Source organism: Hemiscyllium ocellatum, chromosome 18 (genome assembly GCF_020745735.1).
Source record: "Hemiscyllium ocellatum isolate sHemOce1 chromosome 18, sHemOce1.pat.X.cur, whole genome shotgun sequence".
Classification (NCBI taxonomy): Eukaryota; Metazoa; Chordata; class Chondrichthyes; order Orectolobiformes; family Hemiscylliidae; genus Hemiscyllium; species Hemiscyllium ocellatum.
Genome location: NC_083418.1, coordinates 21417355 through 21434288, shown reverse-complemented (window position 1 = coordinate 21434288; position 16934 = coordinate 21417355). Strand labels below are relative to the sequence as shown.

Below are 16934 nucleotides of genomic sequence, written 5' to 3'. Positions count from 1 at the left end.
CTCCACTCTCTCCCAAAGAGTGGTGCCAACAACTGAATATAATACGTCAGATGAGGGCAAACCAGATTTTTATAAATTTTACCATAACTTCCTTGCTTCTGTGCTCTATTTTCTAGTTATAAAGTTAAGTAGGTCACATTGTTACAACAGTTTTACCAAAATGTTCTGACACCATGAATGAAATCTGGTCTCTGTCTCCCCATTTGCCCCTTAAAATTGCACCATTTTGTTTTCACTTCTTATTTTTCCTTCAAAATCAGTCCCATTTCTCCACCACATGTCTGAGCATTTTATTAATGTGTCTGTTCCCCAGGCGTCTGCACTGTCCTCTTCACTGTTTACTACCTTGCCAAAGCTTTGGAGTACCTGCAAACATCAAATGCCACCATAACCAAGTCCATAACTTGAGATATCAAAAAAAGCACGACACCTAACGCCAACCCCCAGGGAATTTTGTTACAAGCTGCCAAATAAACATTCTGCACTTCTCCCTGCTATCCAGCCATCTCTTAGATGTGCAAATTAAAACAAAAGCACATATAGATATAAAAATAATTCCTTTTTCAAAGGTCTCGAATTGCTAGAACTTTGTCACACTAAAAATATTTTAATAAAAGTAATGGAACTATATTATTTGAACCAACACTCAATTACCTTAATATCAATACATATTAATTGTAAAAAACAAATCAGCAAACAATTCTTCCAGGCCAGAAAGTAGAGAAAACACTATTCACATACATTAGGTGACATGTTCCAAAGGAAGATCATTCCCTGATTGCTATTCCTGCACTTTGTTATCTTAAAGTGCTGCTCAAAGACAGCCAGAGGCCAACATTTGGACAGGATCATTCTCTCCCCTAATCAGAGGATATCTTTCGGGGCCCTGCTTTGTCTGCCCGCTCAGTTACATTTCCAGGAGTTCCACAAGAGTGACTGAAACTCTTCTTCTGCCACTTCATATTTTCTTAAGTGAAACATTTTGACCAGGGACCATCTTTTCAAAAAAAGGGCATCATTGAACAGACGTCTGGGAACAGGAAGGACCTTCAGAAAGAGGGCAGGGAATAGGTTTAAAATGGCTGAAGGAAAATTGAAACAAGTTGTTACTTTAGATTGTATTTACAGATGCTTTTCTTCATCAGTTGGAAACTTTAAGCTACATTCGTTTTTTTTAAATCCAGTCAATGCCCACTGGTTGTAAACCACACAACAAGAAGAACTCATGTGGTCAACTTTTCCCAAGACTACAAAAGTGTAGTTTCTGGGCTGACATTTCTCTTAATCAGTTTTCCTTCTGAGAAGGAATTGGCCTTTGCTCAGGACCATAAAAGACAGGCTCACATTACAAATAGGCATAAGGGGCTGAGTGGTCTCCTTTGATTCCTATGTAACTGTATTGCAGGGTGGGGAACTGTTAGTAGGATACCACATCTGAGTCAAGATGTTCCCTGCCTCTAATGGGCTGGTGACAACCTTCTCATCTCTAATTTTCCTGAATCATTCAGAGACTCACATTTCAACAGTACTGCTCTGAGCTCAAGAGAATCCCTACAGTGTGGAAGCAGGCTGTTCAGCCCAAGTCCACACTGACCCTTCAAAGAGCATCCCACCCAGTCCCACTCCCCTACCCCATCTCTTGTAACCCTGCATCTCCCATGACCAATCCACCTAACCTGCACACCCCTGAACACTATGGGCAAATTAAAATGGCCAATCCACCTAACCTGTACATCTTTGGACTGTGGGAATAAATCAGAGCATCCGGAGTAAATCCATGCAGACATGTGGAGATTCTCTGTATGGAGTCTGCACAGTTGCCCAAAACTGGAATTAAACCCAGGTCCCTGGCAACGTGAGGCAGTAGTGCTAGCCATTGTGCCACCATGCTGACCTCAATTGCACTGACAATCACTTCAAACAGTAATACAGAATGTTAAGTTTCCTGCTTCTCCAGAAACTTCTCTATCAATTCCAATTAAAGATGACTTGCACTGTTAGCAAGAGCATATCTCACTGCAACCGTAAATCTTTCCTGCCTGAGTGATAAGCAAATACCTGAGAACGTACCTCCTGAAGCCTTTCAATATGGGTGCGGCAGATCTCCAGATCACTGTCGCCAGGGATGACAATGATACCAAGGGGCACCGCTGTGAGACAGAACAGAAAAGGCTCCAATAAAATACCAGTAACAGCAAGAGAACGATTTGCAATTTTTACAGGAACTCTCACAATTTCAAGATGTCTCGAACGACTTGCTGTCAATAAGTGCAGTTGCTGTTGCAACTTAGGAAATGCAACAGCCAATTTATACTGAGAAAGTTTCCACCAGCAACGATGTGATAACAACCAGTTCACCTTCCATATCCATCTAAGAGAGCTGCCATGGTATAAGGGTTTTTCTGAAAGATCCCCAGGAGTGTAGCATTCCCTCAATACTGCCCCAGTGACAGCCTGGATTAGGGATTTATTTGTCAGATCAGAGACTCAAACTCATAACCTTTGAATACAGAAGCGAGAAGTGATAACAGATGGCTGTAAACGAACAAGCTGGCCCTGCTATTTTTTTCCAAACTTTTAGATGCCACATCATTACAATGCAAAACTCACTGCAAATATTTACAATCTAATTTCAGGAGACCTGTAGAAACAATTATTTGGGCTAAAGTTAAGTCACATGGAAAAATGCAGGTTTATTTTGTTGAGTTAGCATGGACTAAGTAAAGGTAAATCATATTATGAGAACAAGAGCATCAATACAGTGCACTCCCCTGGGGTGGGAAAAGTCAATATACAGCATGACCCAGGGCGAATATATTGCACACCCCAGGGTGGGGGAAATCAATATACTGCATACCCCCAGGGTGGGGGGTCAACACATGGTACCACCTCCCTTACAGTCATTATACTACACAGCCCCCCTCGGACACCCCCCCCCCCCTTACAGTGGATGATTAACATACTGCATCACCCTGCCTGGGTCAGAGCTTTAATGTATCACACACCACCTTCTGGACAGGAGAGTCAGTATATGCATTTTCTGTCATCTTTTTCCTATTGTACTAAGAAATGAATAATGGCTTAAACTTGCATTAAGTATTTTGTGCCTCTGAAGAATTGATTAATGTTTCCTTTACAGCAGTAACTACACGTTCTGTTAATGCTGCATTCACAGAACCTTATTCTCATTTGGAACTGAAGTCATTAATGGTGCCTTCTACTGAAGAAGTTGCTAAACGGGGAATCCTATCTGGCTATACCAGTACCAGTAAGAACACCTTACCTTTCCTTCTGGCACCCATTTTAGGAGGCACTGGGGGAAATGTAGGGACACTGGCGTTCAGAGAACTGGGCTAACATGGACAAATGTACCCTTAATTTTATTGCCCATTTTGTGACATTGGCCTATTTGTCAACATCCAGTGGAACTGAGTCCTCAGGTGTTTACTTGACACATCTGATGGGAAGGAGGACAACTGAAACTTGGGTGCAGCGTGTACCTCAAGTAACAAAACACTCAAGTCTAATCTACTTTTACCATTTGTTTGTAACCGCGTCCATGCTTTCGCCCTGCCCCCTCCCCAACACTGGAAGCAAATAGTCTGCTCTCAAGGGGCCCAGCAGTGCAGTTTGAAGGAGAGTAAATTACCCCACAGCCACAACATAAACATGAAGTTCCTGCTCCACTGACTCCTGAAGCTGAGATCTGTCACAAGGCACATTTCTCAACACAAGCACTTTCTGCTCTAAAACAAACAGTGCCTGACTATGCTAGACAAAGCTTTAGTCAGATTGGCTGCAATGTTATTTTTAATTACTGACCCATCAATACCTGACCAGGTCTATTTTGAAGCCATCAGTTCAAAGCAGCTAAGCGTAGTTTAACAGCCTCCAGCTTATTAACCCTTCGGATCTCACACCAGACACATTGCAGGCATGATGTAGATTGAACTGAATTAGCTTTATTGTCACATGTACTCAGGTGAGTACAGTGTAAAAAGTTTATAAGTCACCACTTACGTCTCCATCTTATTTACAGAAGAACCTCAATTATCCAGCATTCGATTAACCAAATATCAGATTATCTGGCAAAGCTCCCAAAGCTTGGTTAAATACGGTATCTGGTATTCGATTACCCCGAATTCCATTAACTGAATGAAACATTCGCCACCCGCATCCTTTGGATAATTGAGGTTCCTCTGTACAGATTCTGGAGTACAAATTCTTAGGGAAAAATTAGAAAATGAAGAAAAAGTCCAGCATTACTGAAATTCAAAAGTACAAAATCATAGAAATAAATTTTAAAAATAAAAGGTTCAGAATAACAGTGCTTCCACCATAATATAATAAAGACAAACAATAAAAAAAATAGAAATTGAGACAAAGTCCACTTAGTCCACTTCACAGCTCTGGGCTCAGGGACCTAAACCTTACCCCACCCAGAATCCTAGGCAAGACCCTCCACGGTGCTGAAGAAAATATCACAGGGAGATTGAATGGTCTTCCCTGCTCCTCAAGGGACCATCACTCCCAGGTTTATACTTTGATAGGCATTTCAAATGATCCATCAAAATTGCCAGTGTTCACGTGAAACTGATGCTACTACCAGCAATGGGAGATCTTCAAACTGAGCCTTCAATCTAAAGTAGGCAAGCAGAAGGCTGGAGGAACATGCAAGCAGGCAGCATCAGAACGTGGGGAAGTCAACGGTTTGGGTGTAACCCTTCCTCAGGACTGGGGGTTGGGTTACGGGGAGCTGCAGATAAAGGTGGGGGCTGGGTCATGGGTGGGGAGATGGTCGGAAAGCTGAGGTAGTGATAGGTGAACACAAGTGGTGGGTCACAGCGGGATGGTGGTAACAAATGGACACAGAGTTCACGCCTGAAGGAGGCAGACAACTTCTTCATAGTGGGCATCTTTTGAAGAGACTTTGCAGTGGTACTTAGTTAGACACAAAAAAAAATTGCAGGTGCTGGAATCCTAAGTAGACAGGCAGGAGGTTGGAGAAACACAGCAAGCCAGGCAGCACCAGGAGGTGGGGAAGTCAACATTTTGGGTATAACCCTTCTTGAGGAAGAGAGGTGGGGATAGGGGGAGCCAATCTCTCAGGAGTGGATATACTGGTTCAGGTTGCCTTGCTTTTATTTTAGAACACTGGGCTAATTCTTTCACCTCTACATTGGACAATTAATCCTAAATACTGTGTGGTGTCCAGGGCAGCTGTTAACGGTTTCACAAAAACAATCATGGTTTGAATTAAAATTAATAAATCATTCTGGAATCTGCATTGTGAGCATTCACAATGGAAGGAGGAAGGGATTTTTACAGCGTAAATATTCCCCCATGTTATACAATGGAATTGCGAATTAGGCTACTCTACACCATTCAAACAGTACATTTAACATGTTATAACATCCTTCAACATTTCACTGTATGTAATCAGGCAACAGAAGATATTATGAGACTTGGCAAAAAGGTCAAACAAAGAAGTGGATTTCAAACAGTAGGTTTAAGGGAGGAGTGAACGAGACATAAAAGTGAAGAGATTTGAGGAAGGAATGCCAGAAATCATGGTCAACTGGCTCAAGATACAAGTTCTAATTGTTGGAGGAAACAGAGAATCTGCAAGAAAACAGACTTTGGAGAAATGCAGAGTTCTCTGAATTTTAGGGTCTGGAAGAGGTCACAGATATTGTGAAGACTGAGTGGTTCAGCTGGTGCACTGGGTAGCATGTCTGACTATGTAGATTTGACTCCAAACTGGATCAGGTCGTTTGCGTTTTACTCATTAGGTTAGTGGTTAATACCCCTGCCTGTCACGTGGGAGGTCAGGGTTCAGTTCCTCGATGGAGAGGACAATTTGTTTATTTTAACCATTTGACAGTGTTTTTATTCCAGTGCCCTATCGGGGCTGTCTAAGTGTGTAGAATGACATCATCCCAGTATTACTGGCAGCTCAGAAACCCAACATTGTAATAACTCTTCCTTGGCTAACCAGCAGAGGTAGTAAATTATTGTCAGTATATATAGGACGGCAATGTTGTGTACTTTATGAAATAATAAAAGTCCATGATGTTGAAATAAATCTCTCCTTATAGTTATTAAGTCTCTATGATGCTGTAAACTAGATGTTAAACAAGTCGCTGCTGAAAGTTTTATAACCGTGGGTTGAATAATGATGTGCTTCTTGAACTCTACAACCTTGTTCACGTTGCTCAAAGCAAACAGAGCTGGCCAAACATCCATACAAGAGGACAATGGTGTCTACATCAGTCTGTTCTTGGCCACAGACGCTGCTTAATGCTTGCAAAAGTCAGCCCGTGACTGCAACATGCTGTTATTTCTATCCTTTCATGCGATGAGACCAGTTCAAGCACAGCAAGTTCAATATTTATTACCCATTGCTAATTGCCCTTAAGAAGATGGTAGTGAGTCACCATCTTGAACAGCTCTGCACTCGATGTGCTGTAGGCTGGCCCACAGTTCTGCTTTAGGTTCCTCTCAGAGGGTCAGGAACTTCCTTCCTATATTTTTAAGGCAAAGACAGAGAGAATCTTGGTCTGCAAGGGGCTGAAAGGTTATCAGACATGGGCAGGAACGTGATTTTTGAGATTACAGTCAGATCAACCACGGTTTTACTGAATAATGAAGCATGCTCATTGGGGTGAATGACATATTCCTGCTCCTAATTCATATGTATATTTGTTTGTATACGAGGGAAGGAGTTCCAGGAGTAGAACTCAGTGACAGTGAAGGAACACCAAAATAGTTCCAAGTCAGGGCGGTGTGTTTGTGAATGGAACTTGTACGTGTGGGTGTGCCTGTGCATCTGCTGCTTTGACCTTTCAGATGGATGACATTATAGGTTTGGAAGGTGCTGTCTAAGGAGTTTTGTCAAGTTGCAGCAATGCATTCTTATGGATAATAAAGACTGCTGCCACTGCATAGCAGTGGTGGAGGGAATAACTGTAAGATGAGGTGCCAATGAAGTGGGCTGCTTTGTCCTGGATGGTGTTGAGTGCTGCAGGAGCTGCATTCTTTCATGAACATGGAGAATACTCCATCATACTTCTGACTTGTGTCTTACAGACAGTGGGCAAGCTTTGGGAAGTTCGTAGGTGAGTTACTCACAGAAGAAGATTGATCCTCTGACTTGCTGTTGCAGCCATGGTATTTTTTTTGGCTGGTCAAATTCAGTGGTGGCCTCAAGTTATTGATTGTAGGTGATTTAACAGTGACAATGCCATTTAACATCAAGGGGAGATGGTCAATGCCTGGAAGTTGCCTGGTACAAATGTTATTTGCCTGTTATTAGTGCAGGCTTGAAGGTCACCTAGGACTTGCTGCTAATGGACACAGGTTGCTTCAGTACCTAAGAAGTTGTGAATAGTGATGAACATAGTGTAATCATCAGCAAAAATCTCCACATATGACCTTATGATGGAGGGAAGGTTTATAGATAAAGCAGCTGGAGATGACTGGGCTTAGGACATTACCCTGAGGAGCTCATGCAGAGATGTACTGGAGCTGAGCTGACTGCTGTCCAATAACCATAGTCATCTTCTTTTATGCTAGATCGATTCCAACCAATAGAGAGCTTTCTTCTGATTCTCCGGCTTTGCTCAAGTAATGCTCCGCTTGGTCAAATGATGCCATGATATCAAGACCAATCACACTCACTTCCCACTCTGGGGTTCAGCTCTTTTGTCCATGTTTGAATGAGGTTGCAATGAGATCAGAATCATAATGACCCTGACAGAATTATCTGAAATTATAAATGCAGGGCATTGCCTATATTATACGCATGGGTGTGGTTCCAAACAAAGGCAGAAACAATAGTGGGAAAGCAGGAGATAGAAGTCTAATTTGTGCCATTAACTTTGACAGCAATTAGTATCTGAACTGGAGGCAGAAACACAGAAGATTCTAAACTTGAAGCTCATTTGCCGAGTTACATAGTGAAAAGTGGAAAACGTTTTATTCAAAACTCGTTCCAGTCAACAATTCGGGATTTGTTTGCCAGCATTAAGCACAAGGCAGGCTGGATTATTGAAGTTTCTTGTGCAATGCATTTTTTTTTACAAGCATGCATTCATGATTGGCTAACACTGCCATCTAATGGTGCCATAGCAAAATTTGATTCAAAATTATGTTTTTTATTCTGTCTCTTGCAAAGTACTCTCCCTGCTGTGGTCTTCTCTGGAGCTCACTCTAACACATCAGCAAAGGACTGATGGGAAGGTATCGAAGGTGGAGGGAGCTGAAACAACATAAAAAGTTCTCCACGACCAAAATACAGAAAAAACAAAAAACTTCTGACAAGAGTTCCTTAGATTTGGCTGCAAATAAACATGCAGACTACATGTTTGACTGATAAGCCACTTCATAAAGTTGCTCTTCGAAATACAGTTTATGTAGGATGAGTTTGAAGATGACTGTCTGAGGTATGCAGTGATTGAACTGTGGCCCTCAGTTGTCATGTGTCAGAGACCCTGCAAGAAGATTGGAACTAAAGCAGCTCAGAATAATGAGGCTTACTGCCATGTCACCATGTACATATCATAACAAACATTACTTCAAAGAAATTCTCTACTTCGGCCTGAGCTCATCAAAAGAAGAAAATACCCCATTGGAAAATATGGTGGCATCAGTGAGGACAGCAATCTGAGGAAATGATGCTTTTCTGAAAAGAATCTGAGGAACCACAAGGCACAAATTCTGAGACTTCCTGCATCCAGTGAATTGGAGGCTGAACCATAGCAAGGTACAGTCTGCAGTGGCACGTCAACTGAGCAGTCCCACCCTTTTCCACTGCCCTTTGATCTTGTCGAAGATGTAGAGTCATAGAGGACATACTTTCACTGATGCAGAACAACCTCAGGTCTCTATCTGAAACCGCAACAGCTTCAGGTGAGTGGTTTCTTACGAGCAGTAGACCCCATTGCCCATTAGGCAAGACGTTGATAAAACTATAGCAGACAGTCAATCAGTCTGAGTAGCATTTGATACCTATTTCAGCTCCAAAAAGAATCTTATCATTGAGAATGGTAGCAGCCAGCGAACTTGGAAAACACCACTGACGATCTTGTAGATAAATTTATTCAAGCATAGCTGCAGATTCGGGAGGCAAGCTTGTTTGCATTCTTGAAGACTTGCTCCTTGGTGCTTCACACTTTCAACATGATCCCACATGACAGGAGGCAATCCAGAGTATTAAGCAGATCAAGCACAGAACATGGTTTAAAATGGGAACATGGTACAATATAACAATGAAGCTCAATTGGACATATCTGCACTATCCAACAAACAGCCTATCAAAGCCAAGGTAAAGGTGAGGTTGCCATTTGAAGCGTTAGAATTGTCATCACGGAATGGCAAGCAAGTGACACAATTTCCCAGCAAGGATATTTAATGCTTTCACTGTGGCACATTTGGTCATTTTCATCAATCCTGAAACACAAGATTAGCTTCTAAAACCAAACCAAACAAATTCTGAACAAATGAGAACCCAGAAAATTTCATGGGAGAGAATGACAGCATGGAAGTCATGCACTTTCTTGATCAGTAGACATCATTGACCCTACACTGGATGAAGAAGATCTGGACCGGCATTATTAGCTAGTAACCTTGAAAATCAAGAATGTCGAGATCAAATGTTTTCTTGATTCAGGAGAAGCCTGACGCTTTACAAGAGCAAGACAATATCAGCCTCTGACCATCAAATATCAGATCCAAGGACTGAATCCTTTAAGTCAATGGTTGCATTGAAGCAATACATTCCTACAACAGTAAAGTTATTTAAGGGCCTAGTTACGTCTCAAAAAAATTAAAACAAATCTTTGTAGAGGTGGCTTGCTGCATCCTATGTGATTTTCTGCAACTTCTACCCAGACACTCCATCTCGAGGAAATTATTATATTCCACTTTTGTGAGGGTTTCCCTCAGCTTCTCTGGGGCCTAGTGTTTTTGGCTAAGGAAGTTGGGATGACATTTTGCAAAGATTTCCCACAGTTTCTGAAGGTCTACGATCACATGTTTTTCCTTTGTGAGGTACCACAAGAGTTTTCCAAGAGTTTGATCAGCTTCAGAGGACTCTGCTTCCAGAAACAGCCTCTTTCTTTAGAAATTCATAGCCACACGAGGCAGTGCCTAACAATCACCACTGCAAATATCCAGGCCAGGGAGCATTAAGATCCCCACAACAGTTGCTGGGTTCTCATTTGTTCAGAATTTGTTTGGTTTGGTTTTAGGAGCTCATCTTGTATTTCAGGATTGATGACAATATATTTTGATGGTGGTAATAGAGTCATGCTCCTGAGGTACACTGCGATGTAACCATGGCCTCAATGGTCATGTGTTAGTGACTCCACTTGAAAGTTGGAACGAGTGCAACTCAAAACAGGGGCTTTCCCTGCCTTACCATCACATATATCTTATTAAAAAATACCCTGAATCTGGTATGACCTCGTGTGAAGAATTCTGAACCATTTTAAAAACAGTACCTTATCCTTGTGGCTACTCCCAATCTCACTGTACTGTTTATTTTGCCTTTGTCACCCATACAGACAGAATCCACTGCACTGCAGGATACTGTGAAACAGAGCACGTGTCACCTCTTCAGCTGGTCTTGTCTTTAATATGTCTGCTTTGTATTGATGACTAATTTCGGGAAAAGGCCCCAAAATTTGCACATCTATCAATTTTGATGGAGCAACAATCCATTTTTGAGATTCCGATTAGACAGCAAGACCATGGGGAATGGTGCGAACCACAATCTGCTTCAAAGGTGAACTGGGGATGTCATTATGAAGATGCACGGTCTGTACAAAGGCGGTATCATTGTCCAGCTGTAATGTAATCATATCCTACAGCTGAAGCCTGGGTGGCACTAAAGGAATGCTCTATGTTGGGTGAACCGAAGCCAACCTGCCCTTTCAGGACGATGCAAAAGATCCTAAGGACCCCCAGAAGAAAGGCAGGAATCAGTGTCCACACCAATATTTATCCCTTAGGAGAAAGTGAGGACTGCAGATGCTGGAGATCAAGTTGACAAATGTGGTGCTGGAAAAACACAGCAGGCGAGGCAGCATCCGAGGAGCAGGAGAATCGATGTTTCAGGCATAAGCCCTTCTTCAGGAATGAGGCTGGTGTGCCAAGCGGGCCGAGATAAAAGGTAGGGGAGAGGGAATTTGGGGAGGGGCACTGGGAATACGATAGATGGAAGGAGGTGAGGGTGAGGGTGAGGGTGATAGGCCGGAGAGGGGGTGGGGGTGGAGAGGTTGGGAAGAAGATTGCAGGTCAAGAGGGCGGTGCTGAATCCGAGGGTTGGGACTGAGATAAGGTGGGGGGAGGCGAAATGAGGAAGCTGGAGAAATCTACATTCATCCCATGTGGTTGGAGGGTTTCTAGGTGGAAGATGAGGCGCTCTTCCTCCAGGCGTTGTGTGGCCAGGGTCTGGCGATGGAGGAGGCCAAGGACCTGCATGTCATTGGTGGAGTGGGAGGGGGAGTTCAAGTGTTCAGCCACGGGGTGGTTGGTGCAGGTCTCCTTCCACAAGTAGGCGGCCTGTCTCCCCAATGTAGAGGAGACCACATCGAGTGCAGCGGATAGAGTAAATGATGTGCGTGGAGGTGCAGGTGAATTTGCAATGGATATAGAAGGATCCATTGGGGCCTTGGAAGGATGTGAGGGGGGAGGTGTGGGCACAAGTTTTGCATTTCTTGCAGTTGCAGGGAAAGGTGCCAGGAGTGGAGGTTGGGTTGGTGGGGGGTGTGGACCTGACGAGAAAATTGCGGAGGGAGTGGTCTCTCCTGAATGCTGATAGCGGTGTGGAGGGAAATATGTCCCTGGTGGTGGGGTCTGTCTGGAGGTGGCGGAAATGACGGAGGATGATATGATGTATCTGGAGGTTGGTGGGGTGGAAGGTGAGGACCATTACTTAGATTACTTACAGTGTGGAAACAGGCCCTTCGGCCCAACAAGTCCACACCGACCCGCCGAAGCGCAACCCACCCATACCCTTACATTTACCCCTTACCTAACACTACGGGCAATTTAACATGGCCAATTCACCTGACCCGCACATCTTTGGACTGTGGGAGGAAACCGGAGCACCCGGAGGAAACCCACGCAGACATGGGGAGAATGTGCAAACTCCACACAGTCAGTCGCCTGAGGCGGGAAATGAACCCGGGTCTCAGGCGCTGTGAGGCAGCAGTGCTAACCACTGTGCCACCGTGCCGCCCAGTGGGGTTCTGTCCTGGTGGAGGGGTGAGGTTCAAGGCGGAGGTGCGGGAAGTGGAGGAGATGCGGTGGAGAGCGTTGTCGACCACGTCGGAGGGGAAATTGCGGTCTTTGAAGAAGGAGGCCACTTGAGTTGGAATTGGTCCTCCTGGGAGCAGGTGCGGCGGAGGCAAAGGAATTGGGAATATGGGATGGCATTTTTACAGGGGGCAGGGTGGGAGGAGGTGTAATCTAGGTAGCTGTGGGAGTCGGTTGGTTTATAGTAAATGTCTGTATTGAGTCGGTCGCCCGAGATAGAAATGGAGAGGTCTAGGGAAGGGGAGGGAGGATCTGAGGGGGTCCAGGTAAATTTGAGGTCAGGGGTGGAACGTCTTAGTAAAGTGGATGAACCGTTCAATCTCCTCGTGGGAGCACGAGGTAGCGCTGATACAATCATCGATGTAGCGGAGGAAAAGCTGGGGGGTGGTGAATAGAATGTTATTAGCTGTGATGTTTTTGAAAGATGCTATGTAAATGCAAAAAATCTTTTTTGATTTTAATTGCAAGGAAGAGGGCAGGAATCGTTGTTCCATTGGCTCTGGCTACTTACAAGCTTCTTTTAGCTTCTCCTTGTCATAGTGCAAAGCTTCATAGTCATGCATGCTGATCCGATTCACTGGTATCTTCAGCCGCTCAGGTACTGTCTGCTGACTGAAGCAGATAATAAATCATTTCAACAGAACATGCTAAAACTATTCACGCTGAGAATCAAATTTTAATTGTAACAGTGACACTGAAAATAAGGGATCGTGGCTTCACCTCCAGTCTGCTGATTAACATTTTTGGTTCAGAAACAATAATTGAGAAAGTGTTGTGATGTGCTCTCGCTATTTTAATGAGTCTGTCAATCATGCCCAGTTCCATCTTTGTCCCTTGAAGATTATACAAATAGCTCCACAGTTGCAACCAAGAAAAAGAGAACAAGTTCATTATTTACAGAACCCTGGCAGAATGCTCTCATTGCTCGAGTTTCTTACAGCCTCCATCTCACCTCCAGGTCAAATGGTCATGCTGTTCACATTGCTCGTGATTTGAGCATAAAACTGAAGACAGCCACTTCAGCGCAGAACAAGCGAGGGTGGTGGCCATGTGTCAACGTGTAGGGGATTTCTCCCCGAAGTCCCGGCTGATATTTGGCCTGCACAGTTAGGTTTTGGATATGAGCAGTTCACAGTAATCAAAGCCATGTCGTGAATGGAGGAATCTTGGCAGCATATTCTTTCTTCCTTCTCGGTACATCATTATCCAGGCATTGGTCTGATGCTCTGTCTCTTTACATTGTTTGTAGAGTCATAGAATCTGAATAGGAAAGGTTTGGAAGGATATGGGCCAGGTGCTGGCAGGTGGGACTACATTGGGTTGGGATATCTGGGACAGCATGGACGGTTTGAACCTAAGGGTCTGTTTCCATGCTGTACATCTCTATGACTCTGAGTACAGTACAGAAACAGGACGCTTCGGTCCAACTAGTCCATGCTGACCAGATATCCCAATCCAATGTTGTCCCACCTGCCAGCACCCGGCCCATATCCCTCCAAACCCTTCTATTTAAATGCACATTTGGATGCCTCTTAAATGTTGCAATTGTACCAGCCTCCACCACATCCTCTGGCAGCTCATTCCATACACATACCATACTCTGCGTGGAAAAGTCGCCCATTCGGTCTCTTTTATATCTTTTCCCTCTCACCTTAAACCTACACCCTCTAGTTCTGGATTCCCTGACCCCAGGAAAAAGACTTTGCCTACTTACCCTATCTATGCCCCTCATAATTTTGTAACCTTCTTTAAGGTCACCCCTCAGCCTCCGATGGTCTAGGGAAAACAGCCTCAGTCTGTTCAGCTTCCCCCTACAGCTCAAATTCGCCAACGTTGGCAACATCCTTGTGAATCTTTTCTGAACCCTCTCAAGTTTCACAACATCTTTCTGATAGGCAGGAGACCAGAATTGCACACAATATTCCAAAAGTGGCCTAACCAATATCCTGTACAGCCGCAACATGACCTCCCAACTCCTGCACTCAATACTCTGACCAATAAAAGAAAGCATACCAAATGCCTTCTTCACTATTCTATCTACCTGCAACTCCACTTTCAAGGAGCTATGAACCTGCACTCCAAGGGCTCTTTGTTCAGCAACACTCCCTAGGACCTTACCATTAAGTGTATAAGTCCTGCTAAGATTTGCTTTCCCAAAATGTAGCACCTCGCATTTATCTGAATTAAACTCCATCTGCCACTTCTCAGCCCATTGGCCCATCTGGTCCAGATCCTGTTGTAATCTGAGGTAACCTTCTTCACTGTCTATTACACCTGCAATTTTGGTGTCATTTGCAAACTTACTAACTGCACCTTTTATGCTCAGATCCAAATCATTTATATAAATGATGAAAGGTAGTGGACCCAGCACCGATCCTTGTGGCACTTCACTGGTCACAGGCCTCCAGTCTGAAAAACAACCCTGCACTACCACCCTCTGTCTTCTACCTTTGAGCCAGTTCTGTATCCCAATGGCTAGTTCTCCCTGTATTTCATGAGATCTAACCTTGCTAATCATTCTCCCATGGGGAACCTTGTCGAACGCCTTACTGAAGTCCATATAGATTACGTCTACCATTCTGCCCTCATCAATCCTCTTTGTTACTTCTTCAAAATACTCAATCAAGTTTATGAGACATGATTTCCCATGCCGACCAGATATCCCTTATCAGTCCTTGCCTTTCCAAATGCATGTACATCCTGTCCCTCAGGATTCCCTCCAACAACATGCCCACCACTGAGGTCAGGCTCACCGGTATGTAGTTCCCTGGCTTATCCTTACCACCCTTCTGAAACAGTGGCACCATTTTGCCAACCTCCAGTCTTCCTGTGACTATCAATGATACAAATATCTCAGCAAGAGGCCCAACAATCAGTTCCCTAGCTTCCCAAAGCAGTCTAGGGTACACCTGATCAGGTCCTGGGGATTTATCCACCTTTATGAGTTAAAGCATTCAGCACTTCCTCCTCTGTGATATGGACATTTTGCAAGATGTCACCATCTATTTCCCTACATTCTATATCTTCCATGTCCTTTTCCACAGTAAATACTGATGCAAAATACTTGTTTAGTATCTCCTCCATCTCCTGCAGCTTTGCTGATCTTTGAGGGGCTCTATTCTCTCCCTAATTACCCTTTTGTCCTTAAATTATTTGTAAAAACTCTTTGGATTCTCCTTAACTCTATTTGCCAAAGCTATCTCATGTCCCCCTTTTTGCCCTCCTGATTTCCCTCTTAAGTAAACTCCTACTGCCTTTATTCTCTAAGGATTCACTCAATCTATCTTGTCTATACCGGACATTAGCTTCCTTCATTTTCTCAACCAAACCCTCAATTTCTTTAGTCATCCAGCATTCCCTACACCTACCAGTCTATCCTTTCACCCAAACAGGAATATACTTTCTCTGGATTCGCGTTATCTCATTTCTGAAGGCTTCCCATTTTCTAGCCGTCCCTTTACCTGCGAACACCTGCCCCCAATCAGCTTTTGAAAGTTCTTGGCTATGCTTTTTCCAATCATCCCTACTGCCAGTATTTAACAATTGAGAATTGCTTAACAGTTGTGAATTGTCAAAGTTCACAGTTATCTCTCAGCACAATGGGTTTGCACTACCAGGTGCCTAAAGGCACTAGACAGACCATTGCCGCAACTGGTACTGAAAGCTGGAGATATCAAGGTCCACTTTCAGCTCGTCATCTGGATGTAGAACTGTCATGACACGAAGTTGCTATGGAAACTGTCCACTTTACTTTTCCATTAAAATCAACAAAATGAAATAAAGGATGGCCATTCAGCCTCTTGTCCCTATCTAGCTATTAAGTAAAATCATGGTTGACACATCTTAACATCATTTACTGGCCTTACCCTGAAAGGTCAACTAAACTCTATAGCCTTACGGAAGAAGAGAACTCCAAGTCCATTTGGTGGGAAGGTGTTGTGTGCTTTTACCCCTTGAGACAGTGTCCCTATGTTCAGAACTCCCTATATCTTGACCTTTTTAATCTATTCAGATGTGCTATGACACACCTCTGGAGCAGGTGGGACTTGAAACAAAGCCTCCTGGCTTAGAGGGAGGGACACTACCGGCAAACCACAACCCCCACCCAACCTCCTCCTCTCTAACTACCTTACTGCATCTCACTTTAAGCACTTCAATATGATCATCCTGAAACAGGGGAGGCAAACCAAGTGAAAGAGCAGATTCCACAGAAGCCAGTTGTATTCCCGGGACATATTGAACACTTATCCCGAAGTAATTCCAGGGACTGATGCTGCGTGTTCTTAGTGGCACCATAGAGATTTAAGGAAGAAGGTATTTAGCTGTCTTCACAAATGAAGTAACAGGTTAGGGTGAATACTGCATAATTGAAGTGAATTTATACCTGGAATATACATAGAGTTGCAAGCTGATACTCTGAGTCTGCTGGTTCAAAGCCCACCATGGTCACTCATGGGATTTAAATTCAATTAAGAAAACTGGAATCAGGATTCAAGGTGGCGGGAGTCTGAACAGTCTGCTGTGTTGGGCTCTGTGCCGTACCCTAGGCAAGGTGGACTTCTACCACCACCACCCCCCTCCCTCCCCACCCACAACCACATTAGTTACTCCTG

General features: G+C 43.8%; 1 protein-coding gene across 4 annotated transcripts in view; it reads right to left on the bottom strand.

The window, feature by feature from the left end:
* Positions 1 to 16934, bottom strand: part of dgkza (diacylglycerol kinase, zeta a) — a 570823-nt gene that overhangs the window by 239222 nt on the left and 314667 nt on the right. For all 4 annotated transcript variants that reach the window (XM_060838748.1, XM_060838746.1, XM_060838747.1 and 1 more), the window contains exons 21-22: positions 12833 to 12933; positions 2071 to 2150 (exon numbers count right to left, since the gene is read on the bottom strand). In XM_060838748.1, coding sequence (XP_060694731.1) covers positions 2071 to 2150; positions 12833 to 12933 — 181 coding nt within the window. The remainder of the gene's footprint in view (positions 1 to 2070; positions 2151 to 12832; positions 12934 to 16934) is intronic.